This window comes from Ursus americanus, chromosome 21 (assembly GCF_024610735.1).
Source record: "Ursus americanus isolate L20-20 chromosome 21, mUrsAme1.1.p, whole genome shotgun sequence".
Lineage (NCBI taxonomy): Eukaryota > Metazoa > Chordata > Mammalia > Carnivora > Ursidae > Ursus > Ursus americanus.
Window position 1 is genome coordinate 31083234 of NC_142147.1, and position 23602 is coordinate 31106835.

General features: G+C 42.5%; 1 protein-coding gene across 4 annotated transcripts in view; it reads left to right on the top strand.

The window, feature by feature from the left end:
* The window catches only part of WWOX (WW domain containing oxidoreductase), a 957318-nt gene that overhangs the window by 275189 nt on the left and 658527 nt on the right, over window positions 1–23602 (top strand). For all 4 annotated transcript variants that reach the window (XM_087870631.1, XM_045796221.2, XM_045796219.2 and 1 more), the window contains one exon: window positions 2489–2577. In XM_087870631.1, the coding sequence (XP_087726757.1) occupies window positions 2489–2577 (89 nt within the window). The remainder of the gene's footprint in view (window positions 1–2488; window positions 2578–23602) is intronic.

Sequence of the window (23602 nt, forward strand, 5' to 3'; positions counted from 1 at the left end):
CCAAAAGACAACTTACCAGTACTTACAGAAGGATATACTGGCCCACTTGGCTGAGCCATCATTGTCTTTGGAAGATTGCTTTGGGGTCACCATCTGGGAATGTTCTCCCCGTTTTATGAGGGAAATCTATATATGCATTTTTATGATATGTAGCCTGCATATCCCTTGGGGTTTCCCTAAGGGGCTTGGCTGAGAGGAATGATGTCTTCACCACCCCTTCCCCAACAGAATGAGTATCTGGCTTTCCTCTTGTGATACATTCAAAGTTCTGTAAGAGTCTGTGTGTGGTGGTGAGCGTCATGCTCTAAGTGAAGTAAGGCTGGGGCCAGAGGGGGTAGAATGAGGGTGAAAGGCCGCTTTATTCACTAACTCTTAATGTCAAATTGGGTAGTCAACCGTTTATGAAGTGTAAGAATCTATGGGGAATAAAAGTTAGCGACTGACAGACTTGGCACTCCGAAGAGCTTTTAGTCATCGGACAATTATCCGCCATGCAGACAGAAAGTGAGTCGGGTTTTTCTCTGTCTGGAGGCCCAAGCTGTCTACATGGTACAACCCCACTCAAGTATGTTCATTTCTGCTGTTAGTGGTGTCTTTGTCTATAGGACAAGAGGTGTGGTCTCAGGTCATTGTGGACCCTCCAGCTCTACTATTCTCTGGTCTTAAGAAACTCCCAGTGAAACCCATGTGTTGGCACTTTCCCCACTTCCTGGCTCAGGTTAAATGCTTCTCCTCTTCCTTCCAAAATCGGCACGTTTGTGCACCTGCCACTGTTACCCAAGGAACTTTAGTCTACATTGGCCAACTTGCCTTCACCACCTATATGCCTGTTGGGGTTTGGGGTAGTCATTTTATCACCTTACAGCCCTTTCCCTAAAACCGGGCTCTGTTAGGAGACATGCCCTGGGTCCTCCAGGATCTAACAGTGAGCTGGTCCGACACGGTCTTCATTAATATCATTCATCCACCATGCTGCACTGCAGCCCACCCAAACCGCTGTTTGTTGCAGGCCGGAAACACTGGCACAGTAGACATCTTATCTCCTTCTAGTTAAGTTTATTAAATACCTTCTCTCCTCCGGGCTGGGTGTTAGGTGCTTTGCACTCATTCTCACAAGTCTGTGAGAAGATAATTAATATTTCCTTTTACAAATGAGGGAACTGAGGCTCAGAAATGTTAAATGGCCCAGAGTCAGTTGGCCTCGCACCTGTTTCTGTCTGATGCTTGCTGTTCAGGGCTTGGGACCTGGGCTGCAGCCCAGCACTTACGGCCGAGACAAACTGCTGCAGAGGTACTGAGCATCTCAGCACAGACTGTGTCTCTCCCTGAATAAGCCAGCTGGGCTGGAGGATGTGCACGGCAGTGCCGTTCGCATCCTCCTGCATAGCATTCGTCTCCTCAGTCTCACCGTAGCATCGCGGTCCAGACAAGAATCCCCAGGCCCGCCGTTTCTTTTCTGGGACTTCCCTTACCTGAACAGGCAGGTGGCCTAGCATTCGTCGCTGTATGTGCTTTGGAGGAGGTAGATCTGAGAAGTGGTAGTATTTAATCGCATACCCTGCAAGCCAGGCTGACTTAAAAATCGGGAATGCCCCATAATCATGGGACAAGTCTGAAAGGCGACCCTCATCTTTCCAGAATTGTGCTAGGGCGCTGTCCAGTGGAACGTGATTGCTTCAAATCCTCATGCCCCTGGCCTTCTAGTTTCTGTCAAGGAGGGAATGTGAGCTTTGGTGTCAGACTGACTGAGGTGAACCCTGCCGCCAACCCTTCTTAGCTCTGTGATCTCTTACAAGAGGCCACATGTAAAGTAGGGAAGTAGAACCCATTCAGTTATTGTGAGGATGAAATAAGATGGTGCATGTAAGTGCCTAGCCCAATGTGAGCCAGGAACAGACGGTAGTCATTCTTATTATCCACGTGTGCCCCACCTATCGTAGGGTTCTCTGGGTTGCGAGATCAGAGGTCTCTCTGGGATCTAGGTCACTCAGGGTCCATTGGAATAAATGAATTTTGCCTGCTTTTGTACTTTCTCTAAATGAATCATCCTTAATTTTTGATGCAGGCTCAGTGGAATCATTTCAGAAGCTGAATAGCAGCTTTTGAGATGAAAATATTATCTACTGAATTCTTGCACAAGCCAGGCTTTGTCCTGGCGTTCCCCTATTTTTATGGTGTTTTTTTTATTTAGGACGCAGATTGAGAGGAGATGGGTGAGCCTGAAGACCCTTTGGAGCCTCCTCTATATGCTGAGTGAAACAGCACAACCCCCAGCCTGTGGTTTTAGCAGATTCCCAGCCTCACATCCTCCCAAACTTGGCAGTAAAAGCCCTGTTCTTCCATTCATTCCGATGATTTATATTCTCTCTGGGCGTCTCATATTAAACAGGGGAATTCCGACATGTTCCATAACACATTTACTGTAACGTGATACCATGAACTAAACTTGCTGTTATTTATCATTTCTTTTTATTTTCTCTCATTCCAGCACAAAGCCAAGGTAGAAGCAATGACCCTGGACCTCTCTCTGCTCCGTAGTGTGCAGCATTTTGCTCAAGCGTTCAAGGCCAAGAATCTGTGAGTGTTCCAGTGGAGGGTTATAGATCATAATATCTTGCTATTGTAATGTCTTTATCAGATGAACACAATTGGGAGAACACAGACGCGAGACTGTTGTGTTGTCTTGGCGTCCAAACAGCAGGCTCATTTATATTGGCCCCGTTAAGGTGTACCATATTTTCCTGACTTCTTGAGTCACCCTCATTATGAGACATGTCATCAATCTAATAACAGCTCCCCCAATAAAAAAGGGAAGACACTACTCAAGCACTAGTAAAAGTGGCTAATAAAAGCCAGCCGATTGTAGGATGCACCCTGATTACCGACATTTTTGCAGTGCATCTTAGAATTGAGGAAAAGCGTATTTTAATTCCACCCAGGAACGGTTAGCCTTACTTATCCAGTCCTCCATGGGGGCCGAGAATCAGAGCAGGAGAAGGTTCTACCTTTTCCACGTCTGCGGTTATTTTATGCAGTGCGTGAATGTGGCTCCACAACACAGACTCACGTTGTGAGAAAGTTACTTTTCTTTCCTTCTTTTTTAGTCTTTCAAAATGCCCAAAGCAGAAGCCTTTGCTAGGGGCTGGCAAGTGGTTATGCCATCACACGCCAGCCTCCCTTTCTAACGGAGAGAGAGAGCAGTCCTCAGTCCCGGAGCCGGGGAAAAGCACTGGTGGCTAGCTTCATTTTAATTACAATATTTTGTTTCCAAGTGTTTATTTTTATGGTTTCCTCATGTTGAGGGCAAGCAATACTGGTTTCTCATTTAACATAGTGGTTTAAATTTCATTTTAAAAAATAACTGCATTTAATTTTTTTTTTTCAGTGAATTAATTTAAGCACGAGGTTTAAGTTAATAACAGTACAGGTGGTGCCAAGGATTAGATAGTTCCAGAAGTGGCACCAGAATGACCAAATTTGGGAGAATGCTGATGAATGACACGTTGTCTTTGGGTTAGGCTGTGTTGGGAGTGTTGGTTTTATAGTTCTCCTAGCAGATGACAGATGTATGGGGAGGCATTTAAACCGGGTAATCAGAAGGTACTATGTAGGTCTGAGTCTGCAGTGCTGGCCAGTGGCCAGTCCTTCTTGAGTCTGCCTCAGTTTCTCACTCTGCTCTTTTACACTGTGAGGAAGTCTGTTCTCTAAAGCCTTTTTAGCAAGTGGCCTGAGTCCTTGAGGTTGAAATACAAAGCGTCGTGAGTGGAGTTGCATCGCCCCCATAAATGCAGACCCTGCACTCACCAAATAGTCGGGTCACATCTGCAGTGAGCCTGAAGACCTGGGCGAGCCTGCTGTGTGCTCTCCATGGCATCTGCCAGTTGGTGGCTGCTAGCCCCTTCCGGAGCTCCCAGTGAAGATCAGGTCAGGGGACAGCAGTAGCTTTGAAGACATTTGCTTGTGTATAACTTCACTGCTCATTTATCCACTTGCTCATTTACTTTACACACATTGAGTGAGTGCCTCCAAAGTCCCAACCCCTCTTCTGGGCTCTGGGAAGAGAGTGGTGGCCCCGGGAGGCCCACTTCCCCTCAGACAAGAAGCCATAATCTCAGGGGACAGCAAGCGTTTAATTGCTCAGGGCTGACTCCTTGACCTACTGTTTGTGGGGTTGTTTGGAAGGATGATAATAATAATAATAATAATAATAATAATAATAATAATAACAATAGCAGCAGTAATGAGCGGTAGTAGTTCATTTATGTAGTACTTGTTATGGGCCATGCACTGAGAACCCTTTGCGTGCATTTTCTGATTTGCTGCTATTTCTTATTCTGTTATACGGATGAGGAGAGCAAGACTAGAAGGGGTAGGTGGGTTATCTGAGGGCCCACAGCTGGGAAGCAGCCCCTCCCCACCCCAGAGCCTCCACGGTAGTCCCTCCAGGCCTCCTGCTCACCCACCACATGGCCCTGTCTCTCACTAGAAATGCAGTGGAAACTGAGATCAGAGACAGTGAGTGACTTTCACAGGGTCACTTGGCAGACTGGGAGCAGCAGTGGGACTTCCCTCCAGTTCTGACTGTCACGCTCTCCCTAACACAGTGCGGTGTCTCTGTGCTTCCTCCGGTCCGTGGGTCAGGCTGCGCTGGGAGCAGCAGTATGGCTGAGGCATGCCAACTGTTACGTAACAGGACTCTCTTCCAAGTCGTAGCAGGACCGTTAGTTCACGTAGTTCAGAAATCATCAAATTCAACTGCCTTTTGTAATCACTAACCTCAAACTCTTGGAGAAAGCTATCACCCATTTTGCCCTAATCCTAGATTTTAGCAAATGACTGAATTTTTGTACTTCTAGGTTCAGAAACGAAGGTGATTTTCCTTTTAGCAAAACCCTGTACCGCAAACCTCTTTTTATATGTCTCTCGAGATCCAGCCTTTTACACGGCTTAGAGAAATATTGTGGTGGCGAAAATATGCATAAAAAAGTGAGTGATTTTACTTTTGAAATACTGCCAAAGTGAAATCTCTCTTGGATAGGCAGATGACAGTTTAGTACTTACGGGTCTTTAGATTCTGAGCACTGTCAGAAGTGAATTTAAGTGCAGGTGGCTGGGCTGCCAAAAACCACGTGTAGCCTCCTGCTTCTCATCACTTCCCATCTTCAGACATGAAAATTTCCTTGTGTGTAAAACATAATGACAAATGAAAGAAAGCCTGCCAGTTCAGAACCAATCTCCTTTTGTGCTGTTGGACCGAGAAGAGGAAAAACCCTCACATTGAAATTCCATGTGGACACCCCCATTTACTATTCCGTTTTAAAGCCTGTGAGCATGCCAGAAGTATTGTCAGCCTCGTCGCTCCTGTGTATATCTCCCCCCCCCCCCCCCGCCCCGTTCGTGCTCTGGCTCAGTGCTCCTCCCTGCACCAGGAGAGGCAGTGTGTCCTGTTGCCTGACAGAGAAAGGTAGAAACAGATGCTAGACGCAAACCCTGCTGGAAGGGGCAGCCTGTCCTAGAGCCACCCTCCATCTGCCTTCTACCGGGAGGAGATGTGCATTCAGCCTACTCTGGGATATCTTCCTTTTGGGTGGCAGGGGAGGAGGTAGGGGGTAGAAGGCTATTTTAGAATGAGCGCCGCTAATAATGATTAAACAAAATAATACCTGCTAGCCAGCTTGCTGTTTATTCTGTGCCAGGCAAGGCGCTCAGCACTTACACGTGAATTCTCTCTTTGATTTCTTACAGCCACCTTAGGCATTAGTCATTTCTCTCTCTAGTTTACAAATTGAAAGGCTAAATCGATTTCCCAGCTTTAGCCAGTGGTGGATCTGCAGTTGGAACCCAAGAGTGTCTGAATCTAGAACAGCTCTTCTTGCTACATCTTACGCTTCGGTCCCACGTATCAGCACAGATTCTTGTACTGGAATGTATTGGAGTAAGAAGTTGCTCCACAGTCTAGCGGCTTAACACATTAAAAACAAGAAACAGTTCCATGCTCTCTTTCAGTTCGTAAATCAGTTGCTTGTTCAAACACAATGTTCTTTAATCTGTAGGTTTCCCCTCAATTTTTTTTTTTTTTGTTTTAAATTAATGTAGCTTACTTGGTGACAGAGTTGCCCTCAAGAGTTTTCTGTATCTTATTCTTCCGGAACTGCATCCCTGTGGTGCCATTGAACATGTTCTTTTGTTCTTTTGGCCCCTGAGTTGCTTGTGAAGCGTAGCTAACTCTAGAGCTTGGTCCACTGTCCGTTTAATTTTTGGGCAAGAGTGCTGCACAGGTGGTAGTGTAGTCTGCCAGCAAGAGGACATACACAGCTGCTTGCCGACGCCAGCTTTCCTGGGCTTCGCATACCCTGACAGCTCCATTCCTCTGCCCAACTCCACGTGCATTCATTCATTCTGCTCTTCCCCCCTCGCTCTTCTGGGTGGTCAGGCCAGGAGTCCTCTGCCTGCTTCCAGGCAGTTCTCCCCAGAGTTAGTGGTGGTAGTGGTCGGCCAGTGTGTCTCAGGTCGAATTATGTTGGGCATTACTGGACAGTTCCAAGCCCGAGCCTGTGGTAAGTCCCAACCAAACTGAATTTTGAGGGAAATTTTGTTTAAACTGCAATCCTGGACAGCAGCCAGGCTCCACACTGCCTGGCAGGCGGAGGCATCCGTCAGATAGGAAGGGCTGGGACCTTTACTAGTCATTCAGACCAAATATTGGCATTTTCTGTAACGGGCTTTGCAACCACAGTCAATTGTTTGGGGTGCTTTTGTACATTTTCATTGCTAGTTTCTAGCTGCTTAGCTGACTGAAATGTGCATATTTTGAATACGGCCTGGAACAGTTCGACAGCTACTAGAGCTAGAAGCTCTGTAGATATTTGTCCTTTTTCAGAAGATATTATAAAGTTTGAGTTCCAGATCTTCCTGAAGTAATGGACACCTGGGTTCCAATCCTGGAGTTTTGAAAATTGGTAATGGCACATAATACAAGGAACTCTTGGCTTGGATCCCAGGTACAAATCAGCTCTTACAGTGTTGACCAAGGGTTTTGATTTGTTCTGGAAATTAATTGAAATCAATAGTCAGTTCATATTAAAATAATATATACAATTCTGATGGTTTCTAGAACTTCATTTTTGATCATGGATTTCTACTTTGCCTTCTCAGCTTTCTGTCTCCAGTATAATTTAAGGAAATTAGACTTTGTTTCATTTAGAAAATAATATGGAATAGTAATGTTAAAAAAAATGCTAAGAGAACAGTTTTCTTTATTTTTTAAACATTTGAGGGGGACAGTCTTTAACAAAATTATTTATTTTTACTTTTCACTTAATTACTTTCAGAACTTAAATCTACTAATCCCAGATATAATATTCTTGGATCCTTATTCCAAATTTTGCTGTCTCAAATCCTTCTATGGAAGTGGGTGAGCCATAAATTATAAATAAATTCTACATTTTGAGGGATAAATTACCCTGAAGACCGATGTGTAAATTACAGCTTAATCTTTCTTTTTCTTCTCAGCTCAATTTTAAGAATAATATTTTAGCCAACATATCTGCATTACTCTTTGCTCGACATGAGAAATCCATTTCTGGTTTGCTTAGCAAAGGATCATAGTGCTTTGCTTTTCTACACAGTACAAAATCTAAAGAAAAGAGAAAAGGAGAGACAGATATTAGCTGTAATAAACTCTCGAAATCTAGATCTTAATTATGACTTTTTAGGGAAAAATTTAAAAAGTCTACAAGTTAATCTTTCCCCATCCCGTATATTCACCGTGTTAGAGTATTGAAAAATTATATTGTGAAACATTTAATATATCTAGAAATACTGGGAAAAACGATTCCCTTGTAAATAAATTTCTTCCCTCTGAAATTTAATTCTTTAGACATCTTTTAATGTAATTCTTTTTAAAAATTTCAAAAACATTTTACATACCATCATTTCTTATTAAAAATACTCTGATTAGTATAGTGTAATGCAGGGGTCAGCAAATTTTTTTGTAAAGGGCCAGAGAATAAATAGTTCAAACTTTTTGGACCCTAAGATTTCTGTTGCAGTTACTCAGCTCTGCCTTTGTAGCATGAAAGCAGTCATGGACACTATTCCAGTGAGTGAACATGACTCTGTTCCAATAAAACTTTATTTAGAGGAAGAGGAGATGAGCTGGATTTGCACAAGAGCCATAGTGTGCCAGCAGCCCCTGGTGTGGAAAGAAGAGTTTTGTGGCTCAACAGAACTTAGATTTAAATCCCAGCTCTGCTACCTTATTAGTTGTGTGGCCTTGGGCAGACTATTGGCATCTCTGTGCCTTGCTTTCCAGATCTATGTGAAGTAGATTATCACATACATTTTTTTTATGGTTTTGGAGAGGAGTGCCATAATGCATGGAATAACCAGGGACATCTTAGTGCACTGTGCCTATGAGTATTATTAACATGTATTTTTTTTAATCTTGATCCTAAAATGATCTGAGAGGTTTTTAAGAATACATACAGTATGAGAAAATAGAAATAAGAAATCTGCTAAATAGGGAAAGGGGATGAAGTGGACTTGTAAGATGTGGTCCTAGTGGAAATATGGATCTCATAAGGACTTTTACAGTCCTTAAACATTGGACCTAAGAATGAGCTTGGAGATTCCTGGCAGTCAAGAGCAGAGGGAAAATGAGTTTCACGTTGCCCACCAGCTAGAAGTCATAAGAGCCAAGCAGAAATGATCGTCAATATAGTGATACTCCCCTGAGGGTCTCAGAGTACTTCTTACTCTGATGAGTATTTTCCCCCTGCTCTTTGTTACTCTTTACAAAGCCCTTGATTTGAGGGATGCTTTGCAGTTCCCTTTCAGAGTAAATGGCTAGATTCTGTTTTCTTTGCTATTGCTACATCTGTTTCCCTTGGCTTTCGGCAGTTTTTCCAGATGATTAGTGTTGCCGTAATAACATCCTGCTTTGAATATACAGGTACATAGGGAAGGTATGGTGGCACATACTGAAAATAATTAGCCTGTGTGTTTTGGGGCACCAAGGTACCACATATGCCTTCTGCTCCCCTCCTTTTCTGTGTATTTTTTTTTTTCATTTTTTCCCTTACTTCATTATTTATTCAATGCTTAGAACGGTGCCAGGAACTGGGCTAGACACTAGCAGTAAACCATTTGCCATCTCACTTCTCTTGTGCCTTATTTCTCTCTTAGAATGTCATGAAACTTGGGTATTTTTTGATAGCTTTCCATGATGACTGTCTTCAAAAGCCTATCCTTAGTGGAGAAGAATATTTATTACATTAATTAGGGGCCACATTGCAATTAAATTTGTCAGAAAAAAAATTCAGTGAGCCTCTGGCATCATTAAAAGTCATCACAGCTAAAGAATACACGAAACTGTGTTCGAATTAACCACAATGATGTTTGCAAAATAAACACTTTTGATTTCCCAACAGAATTCTCCATTCAGCCGTCACTATCATGTTTCATGACATCAAAGTGATGTATGTTAATTGAAGACACAAAAAAACTTCCCTTCCAGGAAGAATAAAAACCCAGCTTTGGAGGACAGATACAATTACTCTGCGGCTGCCTCCTCCTACACTCACCATCCCACCAATGTATACATAACCCGTGTTATGTCTAGCTCTAGCAAATAATATTAATTTTATTGCTGGTGCTCAACAATGACCACTTAAATCACTGGACTAGAGTACAAGTCAGCAAAGTTTTTCCATAAAGAATCAGGTACATATATAAATATCTATATAAATATTTCTGCCTTTCTGAGCCAGATGGTCTCTGTAGCAACTAATGTTGAATGCATCTTGATTGTTGAGTGAGACCTTTGTAATTTGAAAGTAGCCACTGTGAACTTGTAAATGACTGGGTGTTTCTGTGTTCCAATAAAACTTTATTTAAACAAAACAAAACAGAAAGTGGTTTGGAGTTGGGATTTGGTCTGGGATTTGTGGTTTGCTAATCCTTGGACCAGAACCCACTGTCTCTTGAAATGTAACTCATTTTAATAGCATCTTGTCTTATTATGAGAAATACATGACATTTTTCTTAGAAAATGGATTATGGTAGGCCTGGTCAAAATGCATAAGTATATATAGCCAATGTTTGTGTGTTTGGTTAATTTCAACTCTCTGCAGATACTCTGCATCACTCTTTGATACTTAAAGGCTGGGAGAAGAGATGAGAGTTTGAATAGAACAGTGTGCTGTGCTAAGGGTTGGAAATACTGCCATATGGGAAAGCAGGTCAACTAAGACAACGAAGTATTGTTTAAATAATGGAGACACTGAAGTCTTAATTGGGGCTTGGAACCATATAATGCTGATGATGATAGTAATTGCTCATATTTATCACCTATTTATTATGTGTCAAGCACAGCTAAGCACTTATGTGTCGTCCCGTTTTATCCTCACTAGGACTCAGAGGGTAGGTCAAAAATGGTAGAAGAGTGGCAGTGTCTTATGATTCAGCCTAATGCCATGATCGGCCACATTTCCTAGATCAAGATACCGAGGCTTAAAGAGATTAAGGACCTTGACCAAGGTCATGCTAGCTACTAGGTAGTAAGGCTAGAACTTGGTCCAAAAATGTGTGTTGTGACTGAGCTCAGCTTAGACAGTAGTTTGGAGAATCAGAAAGATCTGTCTCATTTGGGAAATGCATCATGTAGGACGCATTGCCTCCGAAGGCAATTTGTCCCATTAATAGGATGGATGACAACGCCTGCCTACTGGAACAATTATTAAGGTCACTTCAAGGTTGAAGAAGATGCTCCTTCCAGCCAATTTTCTATCACCAAGAGGAAATTGTTTTGCTGAAATATGTGGAAAGGAGGTTAAACAAACCCAATGGAAGAGAGGCTCCTCCCCTCAGTTAAGGAACTCAGACTATTTTCCACCAAATATGTAGAGGTGTCTCTCTGTGGAGTCAGTTTAAGCAGAAATGGCAACTATTTACTCTTATTTGCATTGTCTTTGCACATTTACGCCAAATGTCAGTGTTCATTTCCCCTTACTTCCTACTTGTCTTCGTAATGATGCTGATCAGGTAGACAGAAGAAGACCTAAGGGGCATTATGCTATTTATGCATCTGAACTGCCCCAGTGATCACTCTCAAACACAAACCCAGCCTTGACACTGTCAAGTGTCAAATGTTGTGGAGCAACATTTCGGTGGTATCTTGCCACCTGAACTTCAAACGCTGCATCTGCTGGTGTGGCCCCCCATGTCCTCTGGCGTCTGGCCCCTCCTCCACCTTCATTTATGGTTGTGTCCTCCCAGCCCCGTGTCTCTATACTCTGCTTACAGACATGCTTAGAGGTTCTGCCTCCTGGTTCTGGGCCTGTGCTCCTGACCTGTGTCACTCCCCTCCTCCCTGTCCACCTCCTGCTCACTGGATGACGTGGTCCTGTCCTCTGCAGAGCCTCCATGTCCCCTCTGCTCCCCTCCCCTCCCTGGTTGAACTGACGCGTCACTTCGCGGAGTATTGACAGCACACCCAGTCATCATGCTTGAATACTTTGGGGATGCTTTTTTTTTCTATATTGCTTTTTCTTCGTTAGGCTGAGCCCCACAGAGGCAGCAGCCTTGGCTAATTTGTCTTTGTCTTAGCTCTGGATCTCTGTTCCTTACCTTCCCAACATGGGGATCTTAGCAAATTCTTTCATCTCTCTGATCTTAAGTTTCTTCATCAGTGAAAGTGGGAGATCATGGTAATACCATTCTGGGTGGTTGAGAGGATTAAATAACATAATGTTTCTAAAACATAGTACCTACCTGACACCTAATAAATACTTAATAAATTTTAGCTGTATCACCATTGTTGTTAACATTATCATCATCCTTTGCAATTATTACATATACCGCCTTATAATCTCATGGAAGTGGATTGATGGGATGGGTGGGTGGGAGGGAGGACAGAAGGACAAAAACAGAAATACATAATTTCCTTCGGTGACCTGAACTTTGCTTTTAACGCGCTGATTCTCAGCCATTCACAGTTCTTGAACTGTTACTTCTGTAGGTGCTACAGAGGTTATATAAAGATCTTGGGAAACAAATTTTAAAGTAATCATACGTACAGTAGTTCTTTCAGGCAAAACACCCCATAAAAGCGCCCTTCTAGGAAACCATGGACACCTTTGCCTGTTAGGAGCCAGGGCTTCACTGGTGTGGCGCAGACCGCCTGGCCAAGCTAGACTGGCATCACTTGGTGAGGACAGGGGCTGACCCCTCGGGCTCTGCCAGGCCTCTTCTTTGACCCACACTGAGCCCACCCCCCTAGTCATCAATGCAGCAAGTCTGTGATTACCCTCAGAGAGCTCTGGGTTATGTAAGACTCCGGAAGAGCTTTTCAGTGTCTGTGGTTGAGAATTTTATGTCCCATCTTGGCTTGTGACTCCAGCTTGGTTTTCCTCCTTGCACTTTCCAACCACTCCCATTGTCACATTGCAATTCTCCTTTTACAGAATTGACATGTTGGGGACTTTCGCTTAAACCACACCAAAATCACATTTTAATAACGCGGGAACCGTCTCTTTTCCCCAGTACATTGTCGAGAAGCTAATTCTTGTCAGCCTAAAAACTTGAATATACATTTGAAATAAATCAGTGGTGCTACACTGTGGCAGCCTGCTGAAAATCTCCAAGGAAGATTATATTTTCAGTTGAACTACTTGTCACCGTGCTGTGTTTTTAATGTTGTGAGTCCTTTGTTTTCTTCATTTCGTAAAAATCTACCCAATACCTTGTCATTCAGGAGAAACGTAAATGGAGCCTCTCAATTAGTGGCAAAGTTCTTATTTTGCCTTTTAAAAGCTTCTGCTGTTATAGTTCAGTCACTGACTCGTCATCAAGTAGATATTTTAGCTGACATTACGCGATACTTGATAACCAGAAACAGGAAGAAGAAAAGGTTTCTGGTTGTCTTGAGAAGTTCAAGTAGTGGGAAAGTTGACAAATGATGTAGCTTTGGGAAGTGGATCTGGGCAAAATGTCTCCCACCTGAAAATACAGAGGTGTTTCAGTTTCCCACATCAGATCTCCAAACTCCCAGGGGACCAGCTCAGTGGTTCTTAGCTCGTTTGTTAAAAACGCTGGTGCCTGGCTGATACTCCCATTCTGAGTTCACCCTGTCTGGGTTGTTCCTTGGGCATTTGGACTTTTAGAAGCTTCCCAGGTGGTTCTTAAGAGCTGCTGTGTGGGAGCACTGAGTACCACCCCCCTAACAACTGGGTCTGGAGTCTTGGTTATTTTTTGCCCACCTGGAGTTCTGCAGGGATAATCACATCACCCCTTGTGCTGTCATCCCCTCCCCTGACAGAGGTCTCTGACAGACCACCATTACTGTGGTGTCAGACCAACTCAGGTTCAAATCCTGTCTTGGCAGCTTAGGACTCCAAGCAAGCTACTTTGCTTCTCTGACTCTCAGTTTCCTCATCTGTGAAATGGAGTGTAATGGAGGGTACGAGCTGCATTCTGAGGATTAGAAGCAATAGGGTTGATAATATCGTCAGGGATGTATCCATGTCTGAAGACGAGTGGATCCGTGGTGAAAGGCAGCTGTGCCTGCTCTCGCCTCCCTAATGGCCCAGTGCAGAAAGCTCAGGGAGGTGGGGTACCTTCGTGGAGGCTCCTGGACCTCAGAGTAAGGAAGCCAGGGGCCAGGGTGGAGGTCTGCACTATGTGATGTGCCCCTTTATGATGGGGGTTTGATAGACGATGCCAGAGTTGGAGCTTTTAAGTTAGAGAAGGTGGCCCTTCTCCCCACCACACACATTTATTCCTCCCAGGTCCTGTCTTGTGCTGTCTGTGTTTTATGTAATTGCTCAGAAAATGCAGCGCTGAGACCAGACCCCTGGATAGTCGAACCCTATTCGCTGAATGCGGCCGTACCGCTTCTCTGGAAAGGGTATTCCACAGAGGTTATGGTGGTAACTTTTTCTTTTAAATGTACCACTCTTTTTGTTTTGTTTTTTTGTTGTTGTTTTGTTCTTGTAGATTTTAAAAGTGCTATATAAGTCTTATGGAACATTTTTGAAATTATAGGGAAACATACAGAATACAGCACAAGTTAACCATAATTCCACCATCCAAGACAATCCATGTTGACAGTTTGATGTACCCATTTTTATTCTGTGTTCATAGATTCTTAAAAAGAAAAAAAGAGACTGTTTACCTGTATTCTTTATTCATTTTTATTGAGATATAATTCACATATCATGAAATTTACCACTTTAAAGTGTTCATCAGTTCATTGGTTTTTAGTATATTCACCAAGTGGTTCAACCGTTACCACTGTTGAATTCCAGAACATTTTCATCATCCTGAAATGAACTCCCTTACCCATTAGCTGTCACTCCCCAGTTCCTCCCCACTCCCAGCACCTCCCCTGCAACTGCTAATATACTCTCTGTCTCTGAATTTGTGGCCTTTTGTGTCTGGCTTCTTTCTCTTAGCATAATGTTTTCAAGATTCATCCATGCTCTGCATGGATTGGTACTCCATTCTTTCTTAGTGCTAAATGAGATTCCATTGTATTGATATAGTACTTGCTATATCTATTCATCCTCTTGATGGACATTTGAGCTGTTTATACTTTGGGGCTATTAAGAATAATGCTTTTATGAACATTCGTGTACAGAGTTCTGTGTGGATGCAGATTGTCATTTCTCTTGGGTATATGCACAGAGTTGGGATTGCAGGGTCAAGTGGTGACTTTATATTTAACTTTTTGAGGAACTGTGAAACTTTCCCGCAGCAGCTATACCATCGTGCGTTCCTCCCAGCAGTGTCCGAGGGTTCCAGGTTCTCCACAACCTTGCCAACACTTGTTAGTGTTCTTTTTTTCATTAAATTAAAGCCATCTTTTTTATTGTAGCCACCCTAGTGGGTGGGAAGGGGTTATGTGACATATATTCTCTTGTAATCTGTTTTTCTTCATTCTAAGAACACCATGGGCATTTTTGGGTCACCACATGTATTTCTATAACTTGAATTTTAAGGGCTTTACAGGAATGCATTGCATATAAGTAAACTTTTTAAACCAGTCTTAAAAAATGCAAAACAATGCCATAGGTTGTAGAAAATTCAAGGACTAATACATCAAGGAAAGAAAATAAAAGTAAAAATAAATTCAACCTGACATGTTTAAATTGTAATAATAGGCTGAAATAATGTCACAAACTTAAACCATGTAGCTTTGTGTAACCTATCAATTGTCAAAAAAAAAAAACCCTAGAAAACCCAGTCACAAAACCTTATTTTCATTGCACTTGATATATCTTTCTTAGTCTCATTTTCTGTTCATGGTGGAAGTGTGGGGATGAGGTGGACAGGGTCTGGAGACACAGGTTCGTCACAGCTGCCCCAGTTTGGGGGGAGGGGAAGGAGCCCAGCTGGAGGCCACCTAATTGGTTCTAAGAGTATCAGGGTAGGTTTCTGTGAACTCTGGGATTTTTTGTAATTGAGATAAAGTTTGTGCACCATAAAATTCACCATTTTGAAGTGTACTATTTAGTAGTTCCTATTCTATCCACTGAGTTGTACAACCATTATCAATAATTCCAGAACATTTTCATCACTCCAAAAAGAAACCCATGTCTATGCTCTTTAGCAGTCATCTCCCACCTCCCCCTACCACTGCAGCCCTAGGCAGCAGCTCATTTTTCTGTCTGCCGATTTGCCTCTTCTGGACATTCCGTGTCAGTGGAATCACGCAATGCGTTGTCATTTGCGACTGGCTTCTTTCACTGTGTGTAATGTTCTCAAGGTTCATCCATGTCATGGCATGATGAGCACGTCATTGCTTTTTATGGCTGAATAATATTCCATTACACAGGTAGACCACATTTTCTCAATCCATGCATCATTCAGTGAACATTGGGCTAATTTCCACTTTTTAGCTGTTATGAATAATGCTGCCATGAACGTTACTCCCAGTGCCTTGCCTTCTTGGGGGAAATCATGATATTTAGGGGTTAAAGGTATTGGATAGTAGGCTGATGGCAACAGTGATACAAGTCTCTGGGGACCAGTATTCCTCCCACACTCAATACTAAGACCCTTTCTGAGACCTCTTGAAGGACGCACCCAGTGGTCTTCTAATCGCCTAGGAAGCATGTCTCCTGGGGAGAAAATTTCAAGTCCACGATCAAAGCCAACAAGAGACACCAGATGTTGCAGTTACCCCCCCCCCCCTTTTTTTTTTGGTTTGAGAAGAGAGCCACTTGCACAAAGTGACAGGCTGCCTCCAACGTGGGCTCAATTATTTTGTAAAGCTTTTTGTTTATTTGACCTCTCCTAACCCAGGAAGTAATTCTGACCAATCATGGCTGACTCCCTTTGGCACTTGGCTCTGGTTGCTTTACAGCTGATGACAGAGGGGCCACACTGCTATCACATCTGAATTAATCCTTAACTCCAGAGCTGCATGCTGTTCTCCAGCAAGGTTGTATTTCTTCATTAGCTATTCCCAGGGCCCAGGGAGTCCCAGAGGATGTCAGAGTACATTAATTTTTATCATAACATGGAATCTTTCAGGTCTGAATGGCAGCACACAGCTGTCAGGGGCTTTCTGAACTCGATTACAGCTCCATATATCTCTAGGCAAAACAGAGGCAGGAGTCCTCATTGGCAAGGGAATGTACAAAATGCATGAGATGTTTTATTGTTTGAGTAACTTGACCATGCACTTAAGCACATTCCCCAACTAATTTTTTTCCCTTATGTCCATGTAAGTTCACCTCTGCCACCCTACATTAAAACCCCTCCCTTCAGTGTGACCATATAAGGTATATTTTAAATAAGCTTTTTTGCATAATGGTAATGAAATCATCATCTGGTACTTAGACAGCTATTCTATAAATATATTAAAAAATGAATGTTCCCAAGATTTTTTAGCAGAATTTAGCAGAATTCATTTAGCAGATTGGTATTGCAGAAGTTTATAAATAATGGCTTCCTGTAATGCTTAATATTGCTTTATGGCCACAAAATATAATTTTAATTTTAAGGAATGCTAATTTGTTTTCAGAAAGGCAAGTTATTTGTTCATTGACTTTATATTCCCTACTTGTCAACAGAGTAGAATCCTTGGAGGGATGCATTTTACTTAGATAGAAAAGATGCCCGGGTATTATTTTAACCTTGTCGACAAATGCCAGGAGTCCCCTATGAGCAGGATCCTGTACTACACTCTGCTTGGTATGGTTATAAGGACGCCCCCTTCCCCCGCCACCAACAAGGAAATCATAGTCAAAGAGAGAAGGCACTGTTTTCAGTTGTGAGGACAAATGTGTTCTTAGTAGGCACGGCCAAATAATTTACTGCTGGCTCTAGTCCTTCACTCAAGTGTCCTGGAGAATTCTGATTTCTTTGTAATGGATGTGTTTTCTAAGGACATGTGCACTATTCATTTAATTGCTCCCACTGCCGGGCAGCCAAATTGCATGAGCTCTGTGAGCCAGCAAGCAGTTTCCCAAAGTTCTCACATCGCTGTTTATGTATGAGATGGACACAGACAAATATTCTCTTTATTTAAACATATACTAATTTTTAAAAACTAAAACCAGAGCAGCAACCCTCCTTAGCAGCTGTTTTTGCAAAGGGCAAGACTGAGAAATACAGATGTGTTGGTTTCTAGTGCATTTTTTTTTTTAAGTGAGTACATGCGGTCCTTAAAATGGACAAACATTAGGTAGGTAGCACATAAATGACTGCATCGTGCGTGAAGCCGATGCGGAGAGAGGCTCTGTGGGTTAAAATCAAAGTACTGACTGTGTGCGTGCAGTGCTTGAGTCATGTGAGCAGGGGTGCGGAGAGCTGTCACCAGCAGGATCTTATTTGATTTTCAGGGAATTCAACAAACTTCTATTGCATCTCGGGCATGGTGCTGGCTGTGGGAGCACCGAAATGACTTCAGAGACACACTCAGCCCTTCAGGGGTTTCTAGCCCACTATTGTGACTTACTCCTTTTTGTGTCTGAGAAAACTGGGCATCACGGGGAAAGTAACCAGCTCCCTGTTCTCTAAATAATGCTGGCCCTGGCCTTCCCCATCCGCCAGCTTCTTCCCTTCTTGCATTTATATGAAAAATATTCACTTTCTCTGAGTTCTCTCGTGGAGTTTATTGAGTTCCAGTTTGGCCTCCCAAGACTTCTTTCGTATCACTAGTGAATTTCTGTAGGACATGACCGTCATTCATTTGTCAGATGAGCAAATGGGAATTTGCCAAGAGAGACTCTGGTTCATTTGCATTTTCTCAATCTGTGGGAGCTACGTTCAAGTGAAGTTACTGGTTTATGAGCATGGTTGAATTTATCCTTACTGTTCCCACTCTTCCATCCTTATTGTGCTTATCATTGATTGTCCAATTTATTAAGTATTCCCAGGGACCCAGAACACAGCGCAATAAAGTACTGAATGCAAAGGGCAGGAGCGAAACTTGGAAACAAGTGGACCTTTAACACCGACGGGTCAGACCTGCATTTGAGATATCATGTCATTTGGATTAAGTGCTGTTGGTGGCATAATTACCAAATTGACGCATTTTTCCTAGAAAGCCCCTTTTGCAGAAGATGTAGGTATTTTCCTGTTGTACATCTTGCCCCATTTAGAATCAGTGAGGTTGAGATTTTGATGCTGGGCTTGTATATGATAGGATAGGAAAATATAATCAAGGTAATGGACATGAGGCCAAAATTTAAGGAAATAACAAAAACAAGAGTTTCTATTTTCTGTTAAGTGTATGTACTGATGTTCTGGAATTCACTATAAGAAGTTGTAAATGGTGCATGAAATGAAAAATTCCTGGTGGTCTCCTGGGATACAGCCAGTGCTCCGCTCTATTCCTGCTGATTGGTTTGGATTATTTTCTTTATTCCAACTTAGAAAAAAAAAGAAAAGCATAGCAAGGTTATCTTAACAGCAGAATAATAACGTTAATTATTACGTTAATACTTGATGGTGCCCTTAAATTCTTAAAACATGTGGATCCTTCAGATTTTAGACGCACAGCTAGACAGTCACTGACCACCTAAGCTGATGTTGATTTTTTGTGTTCCTGTTTGTCTTGTTTTATTTGCTTGATTTCCTTGCATATTTATTGAGGCTTCCAGAGATATTGGGTAAGAACATGGGGAACCACGTATAGGTATTTTATAAATATGGGAGACAATTATATACATATTTTATATCTCTGAATTATTGATAGATAGCATGTCCCTAAAGTATAGTCGAGGTCTAGGAAACAAGCAGCCAAGAAAAAACAGCCTGTTTTAGGTACCATCTCTCAGCTGATGTTAAGCATTTTACATTTTTCTCTAATTTTTATGACTAGCAAACAAGGTGGGTACTGTCATTCCCTTTATTCGTTGTTGTCATTTTGAGTTTGAGTGGCTGATTATATAGTCGTTCCAGTATGTTACTGTAAATAAGCATTTTTTTAAAAAAGTTTGTCCATATACCACCTAAAGTCACCTTGACTTGTACTGTTGGCATGAACACTGCATATTGGGCATTTGAGGTCTTGGTGGACTGCTGGAGAGTCTAGAACCTTCCCTGGGCTGGAGATAGCTGTACGAGAGAAAGGCTGTGTTCCAGTTTATGCTGCCATCCGTGAATTCACAATAAGCCAGCCTTAGAGATCTGAGCAGAGATCCACCTTGAAATTCTACAGAAATTTTTTCCTCCCCCTTTTCTGGAAGAAAAAGAAAACCTAACACTTACTAAGTCTAAGAAACAGTTGTTTTGGGGACTTGGGGTCCTTAGGCCCTTTCTATTGAATTTCAGAGTATTTCCATATAGTATGAATTCCCACAGCTCGCATGAGAAATGCCCCAGATGGTGTGACATTCTGTTTCAAGGAGGAATTGAAAAGTATTTCCCTTTACATAACATTACACTTAGCTCATTCTTTTGCTGTGTCTGAGATGGAATCCCCAAAAGTCACAATTGTGTTAATGTTCCGCAGGGTGTTTATTTAGCCCGAGAAGGTCTGTCTCAGTTTCTGGAGCATGTTGTGATTCAGTTTACAAATGCTCACTGTAATTCAACCCCATGATGGTTGCTACTGCTCATCATAGATTCTTTGGAAGCACCTTCTTAGTCCTCAGGTCTGACGGTATGTATGATTCTTTGGTTGCTTGGATCATAAGGGACTGGTCTTGTCCTCAAAGCATGAATAACTCTGTCTTCCTGGATCGGCTAGAACCGAATCCGCTTTTCCCCTGTTTCTTTTGCCATAGTTTAGGTAATAATAAATTGTAAAACATGGCTATGGAATGTGATTTGTAAACCGCATGTCACTGGGAAAATAGCACTGATTTCATTCATTCATTCATTCATTCATTCATTCATTCATTCATTCATTCCTGATGTACAAAAGGCTTACTTCTTACCGGGGGCACACAAAGGCTGTGCAAACAAACACTTCTTTCCTAGGGACATTGATTGTAGTCTCCTGGCAAAGATAACAGACGGATTGTGTCACAAAGAGTTAAGCAGTGTAAGAATGGGCATACCCCTGGCAGAATTGAAGCCCCAGCCTCCTGGGAGATGGTAGAGCTCAGAAGCTGATGTTCTGTTTACAATAAACTCTCATGATGTGCTAGGGTTGGGTCGTTGCCAGTTACTGATGAGCATTCAGGATAGTTGGCAGGATTGAGAATGGCAATGGATGTTTGTGGAGGAAACAGATAGGATCCTGGCCCTCAAGGATTCGGTGTCAGTAGGAGCTTGCTGTCTTGGCAGGGACTTGTAGGTCAGGGAACTTGGGAAACAGCTGGATCTCCTGTGCCATGCATTTGTCTAGTGGTCATAGGTCAAAGGACCTTGTGTCCTTTGGTTATATTTGTCTTTCTGTCAATCGCACCATTGTCAACCTTGTAAAAGGTCTAGGGAGAGAGTCTAGGAACTTCAGAAGAGGGAGATAGTGCCCATCTTCCAGGTGAGGAACAAGGATTCTTCAAGCAAGAAGGGTCTCCTGATTAGTCCTTGGGGGACGGGGTGGGTTGTGATGTGTCGAAGGCGCAGCTGGGACAGAGTGAGGGACCCCCTTAAGGTCCATCTAAGTGGACAAGTAGAGCGAGACAAGAAAGCACTGTGTGTCCATGTGTCAGCAAGGATCAGAAAGTCGTGTGATACCAACATCACTAATTTCTCTGCTGTCCAGAAATCTCCACACATACTGTCACCATGGGTGAGAGCCAGGTTGGAGATAGGCTGAAGTTCTGGCGTTTTATTCGAGTTTAATTTCTTAACGTCATTATCAGAGCACTGCTGCTGGTAGATGTTCAGGGTGTGCACTGAACAAGTGTGGGGGTACCATTCAGATAGCCCACTCTCTATGTTCAAGCCCCTGGCTCCACACAGCAAGCCTTCCTATTCCCTGGTTGTAAAGCCTGTGTGTTTTCCTGGCTAAGAAAACATTTTAGTGGCAGATAGTCCTAGATTTCAATTCTGGCTTCTTCAGCTACTCGGCAAGAAACATTTTGAACCTTAGTGTTTTCCTCTGTAAAATGGTAATGATGCCATCTACCTTATGGATTGCCATGATTATTAAAATAGAATATCGACATTCCAAGAAATACCAACAGTGTTTCCTCAGATTGACATCATATAACTGTCCCAAGCAAGGAACAAGTCTAGGCCTCTCTCTCAGCTCGTGTTTACTAGACCCCTGTGTTCAAATAGGCACTTAATTGAGCATTCTCTCTGACTAAAGTGTTCTACCCCATTTTAGAGGATGACAGCACTGTGGAACTGCACCTTTGCTGTTACAATGCTTATACGTAGAACATAACATTTCATAGGAAAGGGTTTTTGTGATTGGTCAGAACTTCCAGGGAGTTCTCGCCGCAACAAGGTTCAGGAGTTGCCTGAGGAATTACACATTGAGAGGAGGAGCCGTTCTTATGGTTGGGCTGGTCTAGGAAGGTTCCACAGGGGGTTCGGGGTTTTAGCTGACTCTTGAAAAGAGGAGGGGACAGTCAGCATGGGTGCTGTAGACACGGGCCAAGTATTCTCTTGTCTCTACACTGTGAACGTTGACCTGTTTTCTCTACACGTAGATTTTAACATCTTTCTTCGTTGTGTCCTGCTACCAAGGGCAAGGTGTACTTACTGTAAATAGTCCACGCATATTTTACTTGACTTCAGTCAGATGTAACAGTTTTGTATTCATCACCTGTCAGGTGCAAGGTGCTCTGCAAGTTGGTCCAGAGTCGTGGAGGTGCGTAGGCTCAGCTGCTGTGGTCCCACTAGGTGGGGTCAGCTCACAAATACCCGAGTCCCTCATCCTGGGGATGCGATTCGGGCCAGTAGAAGCACACAAAGCACTCTTGTGTTTCTACATTTTTTTAAGTTGCATTTTCCATATAGTAAAATTCACCCTTTAATAATAGAATTCGGTAAGTTCTGACGAGCACACAGCCATGGAGTCACCACAGTTAAGATATAGAACAGTTCCCTTACCCCCCAGATTTCCTGTGTGCCTCTTTGTAGTCGTTCCCACCTCTACACCCAGCTCCTGCCAACCATTGATTTTTTTTTTTCTGTCTCTAGAGTTTTGCCTTCTCCAGAATATTATATAATGCACATATTCCATATGTAGATTTTTGAGTTTCTCTCACATAGCATGATGCATATATTAGTTGTTTGTTGCTGTTAAATTACTCCCCAAACTTAGTGACTTAAAAGAGCAAACGTTTATTACCTGACTCTGTTAGTTTTCTATTACTGTTGTAATAAATTACCGTAAGTGTACTGGCTTCAAACAACAAGTATCCAGTGTGTAGGAATATATATTCCTATCAGCTTTATATAACATAACAACAGTATAATAATAGTATAAATAAATCTGCTAATTTCATTGGTAGGAAATATCTTATTTTAATTATTGCTACTAGAGGATTTTTAGATGGTAAATCTTGTACTGGTTATTTGTAATCTAGTTTTATCAGTTTTTAAATATATCCATCAGTTTTTCTGTTAGACTCTCAGAGTGAGTGTAACCGGACCCCCAGTATTCATGATAGGTCAAATAAGGGGGAAAGTAGAGGTAGCAAGCCCAGGTCTGGGCTGTTTCAGTGGCCAGAGATAAAGGCAACAGAATATGGAGTGCTGTGGTTGTCTTAGCTCAAGTTCCCTAGAAATCAAGCCTGGGACAGAGATGTATTTATTGATGATTTATTGGGGGAGTATTCTCAGAAAAAGGTAGGGAGGAAAACAGATTGTGTTCAACTGGATACTAGCTTCAGTCTGATCCTACAGGTTCCTGGAGAAGGACTCATGCCAGAGTTGTCCTTGTTAGTGGAGCAACTGGGTCTGGGGCATGACTTTCCAAATGTGGTGGTGCCCAACAGTCACAGACAATTTTCTGGAGAAGTCTGCTCTCAGTAGTTATGAAGGGGTACACTGGACACATAACTGAGATCCAGACAGAACATCTTAATGCTCATTTCATTCAAAATGTAGGGGACTGGAAAAAATAATCTCTAGAAATGTTGCTGTTGGCTAGTCATAGAGACTAAAAGAGAAGATGGAGTAGCAAATGTTTCCTAAGTGTTACTAATCAGGGGACCAGTTAGAGAGTATCATCACTCACTAG